This window comes from Gopherus evgoodei, chromosome 5, assembly GCF_007399415.2.
Source record: "Gopherus evgoodei ecotype Sinaloan lineage chromosome 5, rGopEvg1_v1.p, whole genome shotgun sequence".
In the NCBI taxonomy this organism is placed as follows: domain Eukaryota; kingdom Metazoa; phylum Chordata; order Testudines; family Testudinidae; genus Gopherus; species Gopherus evgoodei.
In genome coordinates, this window is record NC_044326.1 from 136,080,300 (window position 1) to 136,098,583 (window position 18,284).

The window sequence follows — 18,284 nt, forward strand, 5'->3', positions numbered from 1 at the left end:
AGAGCGTTCAGGGATCGATTTATCGTGTCTAGACGAGACACGATAAATCAATCCCTGATAGATCGAGCGCTACCCGCCGATCTGGCTGGTAGTGTGGACATACCCTTAGTCTTTGGCTTAAAAGCCTTACAGATCTTGCAGCGTTCACTCTGATGTGATTCCTCCAGGCAACGGAGACACGAGTCATGGGGGTCACTAATCAGCATAGGCTTGTGGCATGTGGTGCAAGTCTTAAAGTTCTGGGCCTGCGGCATGCCTTGCAGCCCAGGGCTGATGCTGAAGACAACTTCCAACATCTAAGCAAAGAAATCTTAACTATCTATTATTAAGAAGTGCTAACTACTGATAACTGTTAACTGCTGATAACTATGCTAAGGGACACTCACAAGTTGCCGTTAGAGATGGTAAGAAGGAACTGAAGGGGGCTCAGGTCGGCAGGGGTATATATGCACCAGAATGAGGTGCCACTCTGGCGGGGCTCCCCTGCTCCCCCACCAAGAGCCTATAAGGGAAAAAGTTTCCGACGTCTGTGCACTTGGCGCGCGCACACCTAATGTGTAATAGATGTGAACAATCACTCGAAGAAGAAGAACTGGATCCCTTATCTATAAAATGGGTCTCAGAAAAAAATCCCTGCCCATGCTGCTCTGAGAAGCTATACATAAACAACACGTGGATGTTGCTAGCAGAGTTTCAACCATAGTTCAAACAAGGCAGACTACATCTATGTGGGATATGAAAGAACTTTTGCTTTATATTGGCCCTCATTTCTGAGGTGCAGATTTTTGGCTAGAAAGGCAGAAGCTCTGTGTTGGAGCAGTTTATTGGACAGACTGGTTTAAGTACCAATATGCAAGATGCGGAGGATGTGCATATTATAACTATACTGCACCTTTCACCCTGACTGATCTCCAAACAGTTAAAAAAAAAAAAGTGTATACACACTACAGCAGCTGCTTCTGAAGTAAACATGAGGGAGGGAAAGTCTTAGTCAAGGACTGGACAACCCCCCCTGCTCTCATAAGTGCCATGTGCAACATGTTCTTGAATGACTCTGTCTAGTAAATGGGGTGGTTTCAATTAATTCTCATCTCAAAAGTGAATACAGAGAATAGCCTGAATGACTAAGAATCTTGCTAGGAGCAGACACGTTTTTTATTATTTTCTAACAGGCTCTCTGTTACAGTGCTTGATACATGCTCCATGGTTTCAAAGATGTGAGAACAACGATGGGAGAGGCACTTGCAGTAAATGAGTATATACGCACTTGGTGAAAATGACTACTACAAATAATCATATATACATACACACAAGCATGTTGTACTACTCACGGTTGGAGTTTTCTTATCACTATAAAAGAAAAGCGTAGTTCCTCTGAGTTCTGTCCAGTACTGTTCAAAATCCTGTTGGAAAAGAGCAAGTGGCAGTTTACCTGGAAAATCTTTTTAGCCCTCAAAGAAAAGTGAATGAAATATGGATAAGAAAATTACCATAACCCAGGTGGGTTTATTTCGGTGTTTTATAGTTTGGAAAAGGTCAAAAACCTTCTGCTTATAACTTCCAGTAAATGAAACAATTTGTAAAATTATTTCATTCCAGGTCAGGAGTTCCGATATATAGACTTCAGGGCTGATTCATTATTGTGTTACTCCAGTTTATGCCAGTGTAACCCTATTGGCTTCACTGGAGTTATTCAAGTTTAAAACTAGAGCAGCATCATAGTGATCCATGTTCAATATCTTGGTTATAGTAACTGACCAAGTATTGGTATCAGTATGGATTATCAATAGCACGGACAATTTCTCAGTACTGATGACCAAGTAGTTTATATATTTTTTGACATTTTTGTCCCTCCTTTAAAATGTGAACTCCAGCCTGGGGAAGAGAACTGTTTAATAGCTTTTATTTTTTACATTGCTCTCCCTAAATTGCATAAAAAGTAGACTCTGTACTGAAAACGGATGAAAAGGAGAGCTGGAATTGTATTAATTCAGACTATAATGACTGTGAACTAGGGTGGGAAACAGGATTTGGGTCATCTAGGGCAAACAGCAAACTAGACAAAATGCAGACTTTCCTCTCACCCCTGTCATCAAGTCAGTTTGTTTTAATTATTTAAAGCAGTTAGGGATCAGCACAAAATCAGTCACTTATTGTTCATCACAGATATACTTTCTTTATAGACCTCTGTATTTATTCCATGATTTCTACTAAAAACCTGGACTCCTTACATCTTCCTCTATTGACTGGGAATGTATGATTACTGCTTTAGGTAGTGAATATCTGTCTAGACACCTTCTGAAGACATGAAAGGACCAAGATTTAAAAAAAAAAAAAGTGTGTGTGTGTAAAGTTAGGCAGGCTACTAAGTCCATTTCTAGGTGTGACGGGTTACCCCCCACTCTGATGCAGTGCCACCTAAGGTAGTCCACCTGTTCCACCAGCCTGGGCTACCTTACCCTGTCCTGCTAAGCCAGGCCCCTAAGCCTCCTCTAGCACACACACGGGTAGGGACACACCCAGTTGCAGAAAGGCACAGACACTGAAATCAGTACTGCATGGGAAAGCTTTCAGCAAAGGAACTGCTCAGCACTCAAGGGCTCTCCCCCTCTGGAGAGTAAACCCCAAATTGTACTGTCTTGCACAGAGAACTGTACAGCATAAGCTAATGGAAATTTGCCTTCTCCTTCAATGTGCAGAGAGAGATGCACAGCTTTTTGCCCCTGCTTCCCACGTTATGAATTACACAAACTGGGTTTAAAACAAAAACAAGTTCATTAAGTACAAGAGGTGTATTTTAAGTGATTGTAAAGGATAGCCAACACATCAAAGCAGATTACCTTAGTAAATAAACAAAAATAGCAAACTGAGCTTAACACACTAGATAGGTAGGATATAAATTAGCAAACTCTCACCCTGAGTGATAAACAAGCTGGCAGATTCTGAAGGCACAAGCCGCTTTGGCTTTCTCAGGTTTTCATATACAGGCTAAAGATCCCTTTAGCCTGGGACCATCACTTCCCACAGTTCAGTCCTTGCCCCTCAGGTGTTTCCAGGTGTGTTGTTGTAGGGAGAGTAAGGACCCCCCATGATGTCATTGTCCCCCTTTTATACCTTCTTCTTACTCACTGCAAAGCTCTTTTGCTGTGACCTGGGTCAAACAGTTCCCACTGTGTAGTGCTATCTCTGAGACATTTCTGTTGTACACAGTTCCTGGGGTAATCCTTGTGCTTGTGTGCATTTCCTCAATAAGCCATTAACACTGTTTGGCCTGTTTACTGTCGTACCTGGCAGGCTGCTTGTGAGTGTTTTCAACTTCACTACACGTTTCGGTAACACATACATACAATGATAGCACATACAATCCAATGAGATATTAATGTCTAGCAGATCAAGCCTTTTAGAATACCTCACAAGACACACTTTGTACAAAACACGTCCCAATTACATGACAGTGGTGAATATTGGGGTGTCAGGGTGTCACACTAGTACCTAACTGAGGTCTGAGTTTTTTTTCAAAAGTGCTTATTGCCCACTAGCAATCATGTGGAATCCCCATCATTAGAGGTTTTTAAGAACAGGTTGGATAAACACCTGTCAGGGGCAATGTAGGTTTACTTGGTCCTGCCACAGCACAAGGGGCTGGACTTGATCTACATTTCTAGGATTCTATCATTGATTTCAGTGGGAGATGTGGTATACAGGCTGTAAAACAGTCATCAGATAATGTCTCTGCTAACCTGGGCCAAATGGAAACTAGTGGAAGGCAAACAAATCCAGAGATGAAAGCCTTCACATCCTGTCATTGTTCCCCTGAACAATCTAGTCCCACAAAGATTAATATTAACTGTACTGGTTTGTTCCTTCACCAATATCTCCCTCTAACCTAAAGCTAGATTGTTACACTCCCAGTGACTCTTTATCTACTTCCCCTTTCAATGACGAAAGACTATCGATCTGCAACCAGCCATAGCCTTATTGTTATAAATCTTCCCTATAATGAACATGCTAGTTAGTGATGGGAAAGGCTGTAAGACACTTGCAATTAAATACTCTGCTCTCTTGTCTGAGGATGCATGAGAAGCATATATTATGGGCAAAGCCTTTCATTTTGGGATTTTATTTGTTTAAAATTGCCCAAATATTTATTGGTGTTCATTGCAAAAATTAAAAAACAAGTGAAAATCAGTGCATAAAATTAAATTAATAGTTTTCTGGGTAAATACAAGGGTGGTTAATATTGAGAGACAGGAGGACAGAAAAAAGCAACAAAGAAAAGGAAGAGTATTGAATGTAAAAGCAGTTTCAGGCAGTGGTGTATTTCATGAACTCTACATTAACAGTATGTAGTACATATGCCCATGCAGGCATGTGTCTCTTCCAATACCTTGCCTTACTTTAACAGACAACCTCACATTTACACGTAGGTGGAGGTGTGTAGGTTAATAATGAATTAGTCTAATGTCATGGATTGGATTTTTTAAAAAAAATAACCAACATTCAGGGGAAAATCAGTAAAACCTTTTGTAAAACCTGGGGATTTTTTGGTAAAATTTGGTTTGAAAAGAGAAAGAAGGGCCTTAATTATGGACTAGTGAATGAAGATAGTAAAACTGTAAAATGTACTTTTTTGGCAAAAAAATGAGTTTCTCACACCAGGGTAAACACTGCAAGTCGGCTAGGTCTGACAAACTAAGGCATGCAGGATATTCCCTCCCTTCCCCTAAACCTCTACCTGGTGACCTCTCCCCCATAAACTTCAGTCTCATAATAATTCTTTTCAGGAGCTCTCCAGAACCACTTGTGGATTAGTGTGCTTCTCCCCACAGAATTCTTGTAACCTCTGAATTGATAAACTGAGGGATGTACACTGCACCAAGCATGGAGCTGATACACAGAGCTGATACATGTTTCTCTCCAGCCCCATTGCAAAGCAGACGCAGACTGCGAATCTTTATCTGCTTCTCAAAGCATGAGAGGCAGCCCAACTTGGTGCTGCCTCATACAATGACCTTGTGGCAAAGTTACAATTTAGACCAAGAAAACTGGCAATATTTTACAAGAAGAATATTTACTTTTGAAAATGAGTACTTGGGAGACTTGATCCTCTCATACAGCTATAGTTGTCAGGCTCCCCACTTTGGATAATGTGTAAAAGAAGAGGGGTCTGATTCTTCACATGCCACTGTAGCTCCACTGAAGTCAGTGAATCCCCTCCCTCCACACACATACAGAACGAGCTGACACAAGGGCTATGCACCACTTTAATCTCTCATAACCCCGTTTTGAAGGCTTAAGTAGTGCATAGTCTTTATATAGACTCTCTGCACAGGTATGAATTTCACCCTAATAAGAATGAGCAAAACTAGTCGCTCTACAAGCTCTATATATTCAGGAATGTTTTTGGGTCACGGGTAAACAACCTCACCACTGCCTATAAATAAGGTGCACAGACTTAGTCACCTGTATTCCAACTAAAATTAATAAAATTGTGAACCCATGCTGCCCTCTCAGCATAGCACTTGCTCTATAACTGGCTGTCCAGAACTGCCACTTCAACTGCATGTAATGTTAGTTTTCCCTTTTCCGATTTGTTGTGTGATAATGCTGTGGCCCGAGTGATAATGGCCATGTTCTACTCATGGTGTTACTGCATTTCAGAGGTGGCTGAAGTGATTCCTATTTGTAAAATGCTTGGGGATTAAGAGCAGAAGCATTATATAAATGCACATTTATTAATATTAAAACTACCGGTGGGAAAGTGCTACTAAACATGGCTATTTCCATCATGCTAGATAAAATGAAGAAATGTTTTAGAATAAGTCTGATTGCTACTAACTATTTGAATAGCAAGATTAGTAGTTTACTTATGGTTTCTTGGTGTTTCGGTTTACTGTGCTACCTATTCCTACACATGTGAATCACTGTGCTATTTTTGTCTTTCAACCATCCATCCTTAGTAGCATGTAACTCCTGTGTGCTCTCTGGCTCCATCTACACTGCAGTTTCCTCCATGTTATGAAACTTTTCTTGAACAAATTTTAATTTAAATAATTCCGATGGCTGGTGCATCATTTTTTAAATAGGTATTTTAAAAAATTTTTTTTTGCCAAAGCTACTTTTTAAAGATAAGTTCTGTCCATGCAAGCTAGCATTCCAGGGTCAACAGAAGTCATTCCTTAGATATGCATGTAAACTGTAGCACAGATGGGAGATCCTTGTTTCTCTAACTGATTTTCATGGCTCTGCCAGTGACATCAACACTGGCATTTATTTGGAGCTGAAAGAAAGGAGAGCAGGGAGAGACAGGCAAGATTGCCTTTAAGGACCCGATTCTGCGAAAAGAACTGTGCAAGTTGACTTTTTGGTTGTGCAGAGCCCTACAGAAGTCAATGGGGAATCCACATGGGCACAAAGGTCTGCTCATGTGGTTCTATTTATCACATTCAAATAGACTTTGAAGAGCAAGTAATGAATGTGCATTCGTTTATTATAAACAGGCCCTGACCAAGAACCACAGATCCAAGCCACATCCTGTCTTTAGGGAAATTTGACTCCAGATCCAACTGCAAACTTCACAGCTTGGTTCCGGCTCTTTTTATTAATAGCAGATACACATTTGAACTGATACCTCAAACACAGAGCTCCTGGTGCTCTGCTTGATCATAAAAGATTGCATATGAAAGTTTGGAAGAGAGGTGTACTGTCTTGGTCTTCCTAGCCAATATTTTCCCCTCCTCAGTCTGTTACGTTGCATACTGTGTGCCAGTGGGTCATCATCTTCTCTCCCTACAGCTGGCTGTCTTTCAGTATGTGACATTTTGGAGGCTATTTCAGGATGAAAGGTCCTATATAAACGTTCTATTATATTATTTTATAGTATGCTCTGTATACAAGCATAACAATGTTAATGATAGTCATATCTCAGATTGAAGTTTTTATTTTTCTAATCGCTGGTCCAAGATGAGAGCTTCAGTCATGTATTGGTCCTGAAATATCAAGATTTTCAAAAATGAAAGTCTAAAAGTTAGGCTCCTAAACTCCCATTTAGGCCTAAGTAAGTGACCTGATTTTCAGAGGAGCTGAGCAATGCCATGTCCCCTGGACTGCAACAGCTGACACCATTTAGAATATTTCTAGCCATGACGGTTTCGGAGGTATTGCCTCTTAAATGTAACGCTGATCTCTTGGTGTAGCAATGGGGGTTTTTGCATTGGTTTAGGACCATCTGTAATCACCTCAGTACACATTTTGTCAATGGCTCAGTTTATTTTTTATTTTATCCCATTCACTGCTACACATATTAGGTTTCACATAACACCAGCAATCCTCACTATGTTTATCAACAACGCACACCCCTAGGCGAGCTTGGGGAGACCTGCTAGACTTTTAAAACCCTGCTGAAAAAACATTCTAGGGAAACTGACCTTTTCTGGTGGCAGGCAAAACAATTATGGAGGGGAGAGATGGGCAGAAGTATCTTTATTCCATCCCTTCTACATACTGAAGCTGCCTTCAAATCTTTTGACTATCTTAGCATACTCAATCATTATTATTAATTTATATGGCACCATAAATGTGCATGGTGCTTTAAAATACAGATACAGGCAGACTCCATGCCTTAGAGAATGCATGGTTGAAAGCCCTGCTCCCGAAAAGGAATCCGCATGGGCATAAGGATCCACCTACATGAATCTCTTGGCAGGGCTGAGGTCTCAGTTAAGACCATAAAGAGGGGAAGAGGAATACAGATGGAATGTAAACGTCTGCAAAAGCCAAACTTTTGGTAATATCTATTGTTATTCCCCTGCTCCTGGACACTTTTGACCTAACCTTGATAGCAAACCCTTCCATTATTAAAATTTCATAAGGAAATGCAGTTCTGTAACAGACCACTCCCATTCCTGATATGAATAGTCTCACTACAAGTTTCCATGGCCTCTTCTGATGCCCAAGAAAATCATATTGCACTGCTGAAAATATCAATTACATGTATGATCTCAGTGTTGTGCAGTGAACTGCCAGTATGTGAGTTAGTGACTCTGGAGAGAGGGTGGCTTTTAAAAGATTTCATACACAGGGGAACTTGAAAAATATCTGCTGTTTTATTTCTGTACTGTTATGCAGCATAATGAAATTTCAACCAATCTTCCATGCTGGGATACATCATTAATAGTGATGTTCAAAAATATCACTCTTCTGAACTTCCTCTTGCTATATTGTAGTTTTAAAAAAAAAAGGGGGTAGTAGTTACTTTTTTCTTTGTGAGATAAAATGTATTCCCCCACCCCAACTCTACTAAAAATAATTATGGGGAAATACAAGTTTACCTTCAAACTTATTTTTGAAAAAATCATATTTGAGCAGTGATCAAGCACAGAAAATATTAAATCTTGTATGGCCATAACTGGGTACGGGAAAGGATCATAATGGAGACTGTTTTGCAATCTCAATTATAATGATCACTACCGAGAGCTAAAATAAATAAATGTATACTAAAAAGCAATCAGCATGTTCAAGGATCTGATCTGTAAATGTTTAACTAAGAATGTTCACACATGCATACCAGATCAGTATCAGGGTGTAAATTATTGTCCTGCCTGATAAAAATTCCACTGTACTGTGTTTCCAAAGTAGTCCATAAATAAAAGTTAAATGATTTCAGCATTATATATTTTTAATTATTATAAGTCAACGCTATGCTCATTTTAAATGCTAGATGACTGACAATTTCTGGTTTAAGACTAGTATGGGATATTTCAGAACAATATTAACGAATCAAACTTTGCTCTTGTGGCTTAAAATGTAATCTACGTGTCTCATCATTATCGCAGCTCTGAAATCAGTCCCAATCAACTTTCCTGTAGATTATTAAAAAAAATGATGGGGTGCTGAATATTATGGTGTGTAATGCAGTTGTTTTGATTATATACATTTATAGAATAAAACTGAAATGGAGTAAGAGTCCATTGGAAAACCCAAAATAAACTACAGCTTCAGAAATCAACATCTTTCTCTATCTTTGCTTGTTATAATATTGTCTACAGAAAAGGAAATGCATGTCTATAAATATGGAGACTATTATGTACATGTAATATTTATATTATTTTGTTAAAGAGTCTATTTAGTTGAATATATATAAATAAGAATCTGAAAGCAAAAAAAAGTAGTTTCAAGTTTGGGGACTATTACTCTCTGATGCAACAGAAGAAAGTGCCAAGAGATACTCAGATTTGTTTACACACAATCTTGACTGAAATAACTAAATCTGTTTTAATTCACACCTTTAGTTATTTCAGTGCAAATCTGTGTGTGGATACTTACTTCAGAATAAGAGTTTCTGATTTTGATTTTGCTTAAATTGGTAAAAAAATGACTTCAACTAAATTGTAATGGGACACGTTTATTCTGAAATAAAGAACGCACAGGACTTTCACTAAAATAACTAAAGGTGTGAATTAAAACAGATTTAATTATTTCAGTGCAAGTTGGGGGCTGCAGACCAGCCCTAAGGGACAGGTTTCAACACCTGTAATGAGTTACAACACATTTCTCAGAAAAAGTTTAATTGAATGCAGCTGCTCGGATTGTGCACCTTACCTGGTGCTGTGCACGTCTGATAGATAGAAATCCTTCAAAGTACAGGGGCAGAGCAGTAATCCTCTGTCTCTCTTGGAAGATTCGTCGTGGGGCTGGTTCAGGGATTTTCTCAGGCTCAGCCATCCTGCTCCCTCCCTATCTGCTGAATTCTGTCTGTATTCTTTTCTTCTGTGTATTCTTGTCTGCTTATCTTCAGCCTCTGGCAAAGGAAAGCTCACCCCGGTTTGAGAAAACAAGGTGACGGTACAAAGAGGAAGTCTCAGTAGTTATTTTTAAATAAACACACTGCACAGACCCCTTGCTCACAGTATAACATGAAGAGGAACAAGATTAAATGGATTAAAGGGAACTTTCCTAGCACGCTATTTGTATGTTTCCATCCTGCAGACCAAGGTTCACAATCACAAATGATAATTATTCCATTTCTTACCAGGATTATCATTACTGGATTTAGTGGGGGATCTGTCAGAGAAATCTCCCTCTCACAGTTCAGACTCTGGAATCTTTACAGGTGATCTGCAAAGAAAGAGAGATTGTGCCTGTTTGCTTCTGAAATGTTTGTTTTGGCTTTTAAAAATTCTACTTGGCTTTTTACATTAAGAATGTCCAACAATTGCTTTTGCTGCAGATCGGGTGCAATTCTGACCTAAGAGTGATTGAGAGAAGAAGGTATTTTTAGTGAAAACTGCTGTTTTTGTTGTTGATGCATGTGTAACTCAGATTTCTGACAAACACTTGGATTTTTCACAAAGAACGTTTTTCCCCCATCATCCCCAAAAGTTCAGACAAGGTATGGGAGAGCTCCCTTTCCCAGGGTGAAATTCTGGCCCTATTGAAGTCAATGGAAAAACTCTTGTTGACTTCAACAGGGCCAGGATTTATCTTCAGGTCTGTGTCCCTTCCAGAAATCCTCAAGAAAGAACAGGGACAGCAAGACATTGGGAAATTTCTATAGGTAACAAACAAGCAAAACGTATTTGAAAGTGTGCTCTATAAAAAGGGAACACATTTCTTCCCCTTATTCTTGTGGGTTACCCTCAAGGCTCTTTTTCTGCTTCCCTGCAAACTTCACGCAGATCCAATAGGGCTTCAATATATGTGACCTGCTTGCAAGGCAACTTTTAGACTGTGCAATTGCTAGGCAAGAATAACAGAAAATCTAGTACTTTGCAGAACTATGTGAAAGTAAAACATCTATTTTTACTCTGCAAGTAATGATTTCTTGGAAAAGTCCATATTATTAACTTTTTGCAAGAATTTATTAGATGGCAATTTTTTTCCCAGTTGTGCTACTTTTGGCATATTTTTGTAGTAAAATGGCAGAACTTGACTTTACTAGGACAATTCAGCAATTGGGCAAGATATGCACCATTTTTGCGACATTCAGTAGCTGAAGAGGGGCAGTTACTATACTTCCAGCCTTGGAAAGCCAGCACAATCTAAACCCACCATCAGTTCAAAACAGAAATCAACATGTAATAACTGATGCAGTCTTACTACATTGACAGATTACAGAATGATTTAGTGAAGGTTTTGACCCCATAAGATTTTATATTTCAACTCAGAGGTAGACCCTTGAGGTCTAAATCATTACTATCTAAATAATACTAGACCTGGCTGATCACTGTGCTGCAATTTATGTGGGTGTTTGTCTGAATGGAAAACGGATGTCAAATGCTAGTAAAACAGAATGGTAGCATTATACTCACATTGCAGGGATGTGAATGACTGTATAAAGTGTAGGATGCTGGAGAAACAGTTCCTTTGTTTATTAACTCTTAAGAATGCTTCTTTTTAATAAAATCACTGGAAATAGCATGTCACATATAGTGTAAAGATTCTGACTCTTTAATCAACACATCTCTGTAACAGGGTGTTACCATATTAAAGTATATCAGTGTGTGATGTTTCTCTAAACAGAAGCTTGCTGTGGAAATCTTGTTTTGTCACTGATATTTAAATAACAAGGATTTGTAAACCTCTTAACTATTCCTAAATAAATAATGTCTCTTTTTTTAAATTACTTTTTTGGTTGTATTTTAAAGTGACTGTTCGTTCTCAGTGAGTTGCCTTCTCAGCTCTAGAGCAGTGTGACAGTTTCTCTTTTGAAGTTTTCATCATCATCTTTTTTTTTTTGAACACAAACTGTAAGATACGTTGTACCATTTAAGAGGTGACATTTAGACCTGTTTGAAGCTTCCCTTTCTTTTGAGATGTGCCATTTATGATGAAATATCAACCATGATACCTTTTCCATTAGGGAAGGTAATTTTCACAATGAAAGAACTACAGTCTGTTCCCAAAAACTTCTTGTTGTTTTGTTTTTATAAAACCAAACAAAACAGCAACCAACTAAACCCCAAATAAATTCCAGGCACATCTGCAATATTGTTTTATATTTTCATAAAACTAGATTTTTCACTTGAGGGGATCCTCTAGAGCCAGATGCCTCAAAACCTCTGTTAAGATGCTAACCTATTCTGCATTGCCCTATGCCCATTTTATTCCACTCCAGTGGAGCAAAGGTACCATGAAGACAGCAGAGCTTTTTACCAGGAAATATCACTAGCACAGATGTTTCTTGGATGGCACTGAACTGACTATAATGGCTCTCTGCCGCTCCCTTTGAACTCCAGTTTAGAAGGAATGCCAGGGCTATCACCACAGTGCCACTGAAATCCAGCTATTTTTGGCTGCTGGAAGGACCCTAATGGGCTACTCCAGCCTCAGACAAGTTAGAGTATCTCTGAGGCTGAAATTAGAAGACTTCAAAAATGTCTTTATTTTAAAATTTTTGCAGAGTCTAGTGTGTCTATATGTACATCTACGTATGCAAATCCCATTACAACACACATTTTTAAGCAAGATGCAATTTTCAGGGACAAGAAAAGTAAAATGTTTGAGAAATTGCCTTTATCTGAACACTTGATGTGATTGTGTGTCAGTTATGCCAATGGAGAAAGATGGTAGCAACTGCTAGAGTCACAGGGCTGATGTCTGGTTGATGTTTGTGGTCAAAATAGCAATGGACTGTTTGACTGTGAATTTAAAAATAAGCCAGGCCTGACCATGAGAGGTACACTAGAAAAGAGGATGTACTCAGCAGCACACAGCTGGAATGGATGAACAGCTGGAGCATGTGGCTTCTGCCATAAGCAGACTATGCAGCATGTTGCCAAAAAGGGACCACAATGGTCAAACGACAGATCTTCCCTGTGCCTCCAATTTCTATGGGCCAAATGTTCAAAAATGGCCTCTGATTCTTCAGTTTTTAGGTGCTCGCTTCTAGCACCAACAGCCTAGATTTTAGCAGAGTTAAGCACCAGCAGCTTCTATGAATCTCAACGTGAGTGATGGGTGCTCAGCGCTCCTAAAAAGTCAGGCCCTTGTCTCCAGAGCTGGGCACCTAGAAAATGAGACACATTTTACAGCACTTAACAAATTAATAATAAAAACATGGACCTCAACGCTAGAATAGCACCTGTCCCATGTTAGGCAGCCAATAGGCAGGAGTGAGAATCTTGCACAGCAGGTATTGTATCTTTAGAGAAGGAGGAGGAGCTCTTGTGGCACTTTAGAGACTGTAACACATTTATTGGGGTATAAGCTTGCATAGGATAAAACCCACTTCATCAGATGCATGCAGTGGAAGAAACAGAAGGAAGAGAGATATATATATACACAGAGAACATGAAAAAATGGGTGTTGCCAAACCAACTCTACCCACCTTTGTGAACTGCTTTAGGTTCTCCAGATGAAAACCACAGTCTGTTAACCACATTTCTGCAGGGGGCTGACGCAGCCACCCATTGAGTCTACGACTGGTCTGTAAAGCGCTGGGGGAGGGGGTCAGGCACTGGCTGTGGGATTCTAGCCTGGGCTCGGCTGCGGGAGTTCACTATTTAGCACGTGGCTCGGAGTGAGGGGCTGCGAGTGCATGACAGGCTAGCTTAGCACCAAGGGGGGAGTGCGGGCAGGTCTAGGAGCTTGCGAAGGGCTGGCGATGAATGCACAAGGGCACGGCGTGGGGTAGCAGTGTGTGCAGAAGCGGCCAAGGGTGAGTAAAACGGGTGGGTGAGAGCAGGCAAGAAATTGGCACGTTTGAAAGGGTGGGGGGGGAGGCTGGTGTCTGTGAGGCAGCGAGGCGTGGGGCAATGGGTGGTAGGGAAGGCGGAGGCGTGGGGAGTGGGCACAGCCTGGGTGGGGGAACGCGCCGAGTGTGAGGGAGGCTGGGTGTGCAAGAAGGCAGGGCGGGGGGGGCCCAGGTGTGCCCAGACGGTAGGGCTGGGTGTACAAGGGGGCGAGGCAGGAGTGCGCAGCCCCGGCAGAATGGGGGCCGCCGGGGCGGATGCGGGCGGGGATGTGACTGTCGGGGCCTCGCGGAGGGCGGCGGGGATCTGAGGTACAGGCAGGTGCGCACGGAGAACGGGAGTGCGGGCTGGTGTGCCGGAGGGGAGGGGGGCGGGTGCGCGCGCAGGGCAGGGCCGGGAAGCTGGCTGGTGTGCTGGGGGGCGCGTGCGCGCGGGAATCTGAGGTACAGGCAGGTGCGCCGGGGTGCGAGTGCTCGCGGAGGGCGGGAGTTCAGGCGGGTGCACCGGATGGCGGGTGCGCGCGGAGAACAGCAGTTCGGCCTGCTGCGTCGGAGGGCGGGGCCGGGAGGCGAGTCTGCGAAGTCGCTCCCTGGCTCTACTGCGACCCCTCCCGCCTAGGGCCGTCAACTTTGTGGGAACCAGGTTCGTGCGCAGGCGCAGCACCCAACAGCTAGCAGTGAGGAGGGGATGGCTCTCTATGACGCACGCCCCCGTTAACCAATGAGCGTTCCCCATCTCCTCCCTCAGCAGGAGCGCGTGCGCAGCGGAGGAGAGCCGAGTTTTCAAATAGCCGGAGCGGAGACGGGCGGCGCGCGCAGGCGCGCACGGGCGCGGTCTGGAGCGGCGTAGGCGTAGGCCTGGGGCAGCGCTGGGCCAACATGGCGGAGCCGCTGGTGAGAGAGCGGGGGGAGGGCTTGGGGATGTCTCGGCCCGAGCCTGGTTACTGCTTGCGGGGCTCCCGCCCCCGCCTTGGGGCTGAGCCGAGGGTCCTGGGCGGGGGGTGGTTTCCAGGGCAGGATGCTGGGCGGGGTGGGGGGGGGGTTGAATGTGGGGATCCTACCTGGGGGTAGTTATTTCTTAGGTGTGTTACGGTAGAGCCGAAGAGCCCGGGGGGGGGCCCGGTAATTATTGATTAGGTGTGTTACGGTAACCCAGAGGCTCCCCCTGGGGGGTAATTATTGATTAGGTGTGTTACGGTAGCCCAGAGGCTCCCCGCTGGGGGGTAATTATTGATTAGGTGTGTTACGGTAACCCAGAGGCTCCCCCTGGGGGGTAATTATTGATTAGGTGGGCTATAGTAGCATCCTGTAGTCCTGTGGGGGTAGTTATTTTTTCGATGTGTTACGGTAGTGAGCAGGAGTCCCACGGGGGGTAATTATTTATTAGGTGTTTTTGGTAGCACCCAGGAGGTCCTCCGGGGGTATTTCTTTTTTAGGTGTGTTACGGTAGCGCCCAGGAGCCCCCTCCTCGGGGTAGATATTTAGGTGTATTACAGTAGCGTCCATAGGCCAGGGCCCCATTGTACTAGGCGCTGTACAGATACAAAGCTCGCCCCCCATAGCCTGTGGAGCTGCCTGCCTAAGCATACGACCGTGGGTGGAGCCAATAACGTGTGGGTGTTAGGTGGTGTGGGCTGTCCACTCCACCTGTAGCACAGGCCAGCACATCTTCCCTGCAGTCTCTTTCCTGTTGCAAGTGGGCTGAGGCTGCCCAGTGTGATGGTAGCTGCATGTTTGTTTGTTTGTTTTTCAAAGAGATCATTTTTATTTGCCACCAAAAATAAAATAAAATAAAATAATTGACCTTGGCTCCAACGAAAGCAGGCAAGATCCATGCATCATGTCAACCACAGGAAGAAAGAAAAAATCACAAAGAACCACCTCTGGGATTTGTTTCATGAAAGGAACTGTTGATCCTGAAGTGTTAAAAAAGAAAGAGCGAAGAACCAAGTCCGGCAGCGGTTTCAAAATTCGCCCGAAGTCTTTATGACATGGAAGAGCATGACGTTGTACATGACCTGGTGACCATTGTTCCACGTGTACAGCACCCTCTCCCGCGGGTTATAATCCAGCATGGAGATGTGAGAGTACTGGTTGTGGAACGGGATGTCCGTGTACTCGTAGCTAGAAGTGTTTGTGTAGTAGGCAAAATAGATCTTGGCCCGGGCCAGGTTGGAGTTTGTGACGTAGAGGGTGCCGCAGATCATGAAGGACTTGCCGGTGCCGCGCTTGGGGTAGCCAGTGTCCCAGCTGCGCAGGATCTCCAGCGTCTGTGGGTCCACCTTGCTCACCACAATGTTGCCGGCGTTTTGGTTGGTGGTGTAGACCGCTCACAGCTCGTTCTCGTCCACCATGAAGTCAATGTCGGAGAAGCCCCCCCAGGAGTAGGGGAAGGTGGTGGTGTAGCCTGCGGCATTCAGGCTGCGCTGCACCAGCACGCTGCGCGAGTGGAAGTGGTACTTCACCATGATGTTGCTCTGGTACTTGTTATAGTAGAGGGAGCCGTTGAAGACCACGTGGCCCGTCCCGGCCCAGGGGTGCGGTAGCAGGTGCTGCACGAAGTTCTGGCCCGTGATGAAGTCGTTCAAGGTCCAGAACTCCAGCATGTTGCAAGCCAGGTAGATTTTCCTGGCTTCTTAGGGCTTGTCTGCACTACCCGCTGGATCGACGGGCAGTGATCGATCCAGCGGGGGTCTCTATGCGATAAATCAACCGCTGAGCACTCTCTTGTCGACTCTGGTACTCCATCAGAATGAGAAGTGCAAGCAGAGTCGAAGGGAGAGTGTCAGTTGTCAACTTACTGCTGTGAAGGTGCACAGATCTAGGTATGTCAACTTCAGCTGTGCTATTCACTTAGCTGAAGTTACCTATCTTAGATCGACCCCGCTCGGTAGTGTAGACAAGCCCTCAGTCTCCTGTGCTGGGGCTCTTTGTCTCACACAAGGGGATGTTTAGGAAGTGCCTATCATCCAGACATTTTAATGTACTTGATAATCTGTTTTTTAGTACTCCCTGCCGCAGCAGGGTCCTCATTACACTCAACAGTTCCCAGCAGTTACTGTACGTTGGGGTTATTAGAGAAGTTTCTCTGTGTAGTTATAATAGGAAATAACTATGGTAATTGGCATATAATGGCAAATATTGACTTGTGATCTGCAAGGGGCGAAAGAAATCTATATTCTTTATGATGCTTCTTTATGATGTACTTATTTTAAATATTAGAAATTCAGGTCTGGAACTATGTAGAAGACCGAGTGGGATTATGACATCACAAAAGACTGAAACCTCAGCAGTTTAAATGTAACAGATTTTTAATGGTGACTTAAAAAAAAAATTGTTCAAAAACATTTATGAGAAAAAGTCTTTGCTGAAGTTCCAGAATTCCCAATTCTTTAGTTAAGGTGTGAGAGGGTTTCATACACATTTGAGATTACCAACGAGTTCTCCAGCAATTTCGGGGAAAGTCAGGATTGACGTTCCTAATATTTCTCAGGCTAAATAAAGAAAACAGACGCAAACCTTTTTTTTGGCTAAATGAATTTTTAGTCCTTTTTTAAGCAAATGATTCATGAAGAAGCAAAGAAAGGGCTCAATTAAAAAAAAAATCTGTTGCAGTTCATTTTTAAAGGTGACTTCTGTAGGTCAGTCTAAGTCAGGCCTCCACAACATGCGGCTCGTGTGGACTCACTGTGTGGCCCACGGGGGGTGAGTAGGTGGGCTCATTGTGCAGCCCGCGGGGGACAAGTAGGCAAGTGGTGGGTGAGGGAGGGGGGCTGAAGAGGTGGGCGGGCAGTGGCGGGGGATGATGAGGTGAGCCGGGGTGAGTGAGGGGCTGAGGAGGCGAGCGGGCAGTTGTGAGGGCTGAGGAGGCTAGCCAGGGGGGTGGGGGCTGAGGAGGCAAGTGGGCGGGCAGTGGCGAGGGGTGAATAGGTGAGCAAGGGGGGTGAGGGGCTGAGGAGACAAGTGGGCAGGCAGTGGCGGGGGTGAGTAGGCGAGCGAGGAGTCAGTGGCTGACTTGTTCTCCTGATCTGATCTGGCTCCCATCCCCTCTCCAAGGGTTGCAGCTGTCTGGAGGTGCTGCCTTCCACGCCTTTCTCATTCACACTTCATTCATTAAACAGGGCAATTGATTACAAAGTTGGGGGAAGAGCTTGTTCTACTAATAGCAAAAAGACATTTTTCTTTTACCTTAATTATACTACCTTAGGGGCCTGCTATACCCTATTACCAAGGTTCAATGCTGCCGTTTTGTCGGGGCAGCATTGGGAAAGGAGTGTTTGTTTCCGTAGGGCAGGTGGTGCTGGGGGGGGGGGTATTTCAGGGGGGCTGGGTGGTGCTGGGCGGGGTGTTGTGTTTTGGCGGGGGCTGGGGGGGTGTTCAGTGGGGCTGGGTGGATTCGGTCCTCAGCTGTTTTGTTTGGAGTAATATGGCCCTCGCCGCTTTACAAGTTGTGCAGGCCTGGTCTAAGTAATCATTCTGGGATGCAGACAAATGTTTTTTATGTAAGGGTTTGTAGATTAATTACCAATAGCTTGTTCTACCATGTGTATTACATATGTGTTTTAAACTTGCTCTCTCACCACAACACTGTTAT

At 43.5% G+C, this 18,284-nt stretch overlaps 2 protein-coding genes and 1 pseudogene across 8 annotated transcripts in view; 1 reads left to right on the top strand and 2 right to left on the bottom strand.

Annotated features, from left to right (window-relative positions):
- Positions 1–14,231, bottom strand: part of STAP1 (signal transducing adaptor family member 1) — a 38,833-nt gene extending 24,602 nt beyond the window's left edge. For 3 of the 5 annotated variants that reach the window (XM_030565376.1, XM_030565374.1, XM_030565377.1), the window contains exons 1-2: positions 9,601–10,112; positions 1,332–1,403 (exon numbers count right to left, since the gene is read on the bottom strand). In XM_030565376.1, the coding sequence (XP_030421236.1) occupies positions 1,332–1,403; positions 9,601–9,723 (195 nt within the window). In that variant the 5' untranslated portion in view covers positions 9,724–10,112. Of the gene's footprint in view, positions 1–1,331; positions 1,404–9,600; positions 10,117–13,327 lie in introns of those variants that run through there. The other 2 variants (XM_030565375.1, XM_030565373.1) reach the window with 2 other exon arrangements.
- Positions 14,232–14,468: 237 nt separating this feature from the next.
- The window catches only part of CENPC (centromere protein C), a 68,706-nt gene continuing 64,890 nt past the window's right edge, over positions 14,469–18,284 (top strand). For all 3 annotated transcript variants that reach the window (XR_004000753.1, XM_030565371.1, XM_030565372.1), the window contains exon 1: positions 14,469–14,584. Coding sequence is in view for 2 of the 3 variants with exons in the window: in XM_030565371.1 (XP_030421231.1) it covers positions 14,570–14,584 (15 nt within the window). In the remaining variant the exon portion in view is untranslated. The remainder of the gene's footprint in view (positions 14,585–18,284) is intronic.
- Positions 14,792–17,433, bottom strand: LOC115652836 (annotated as a pseudogene).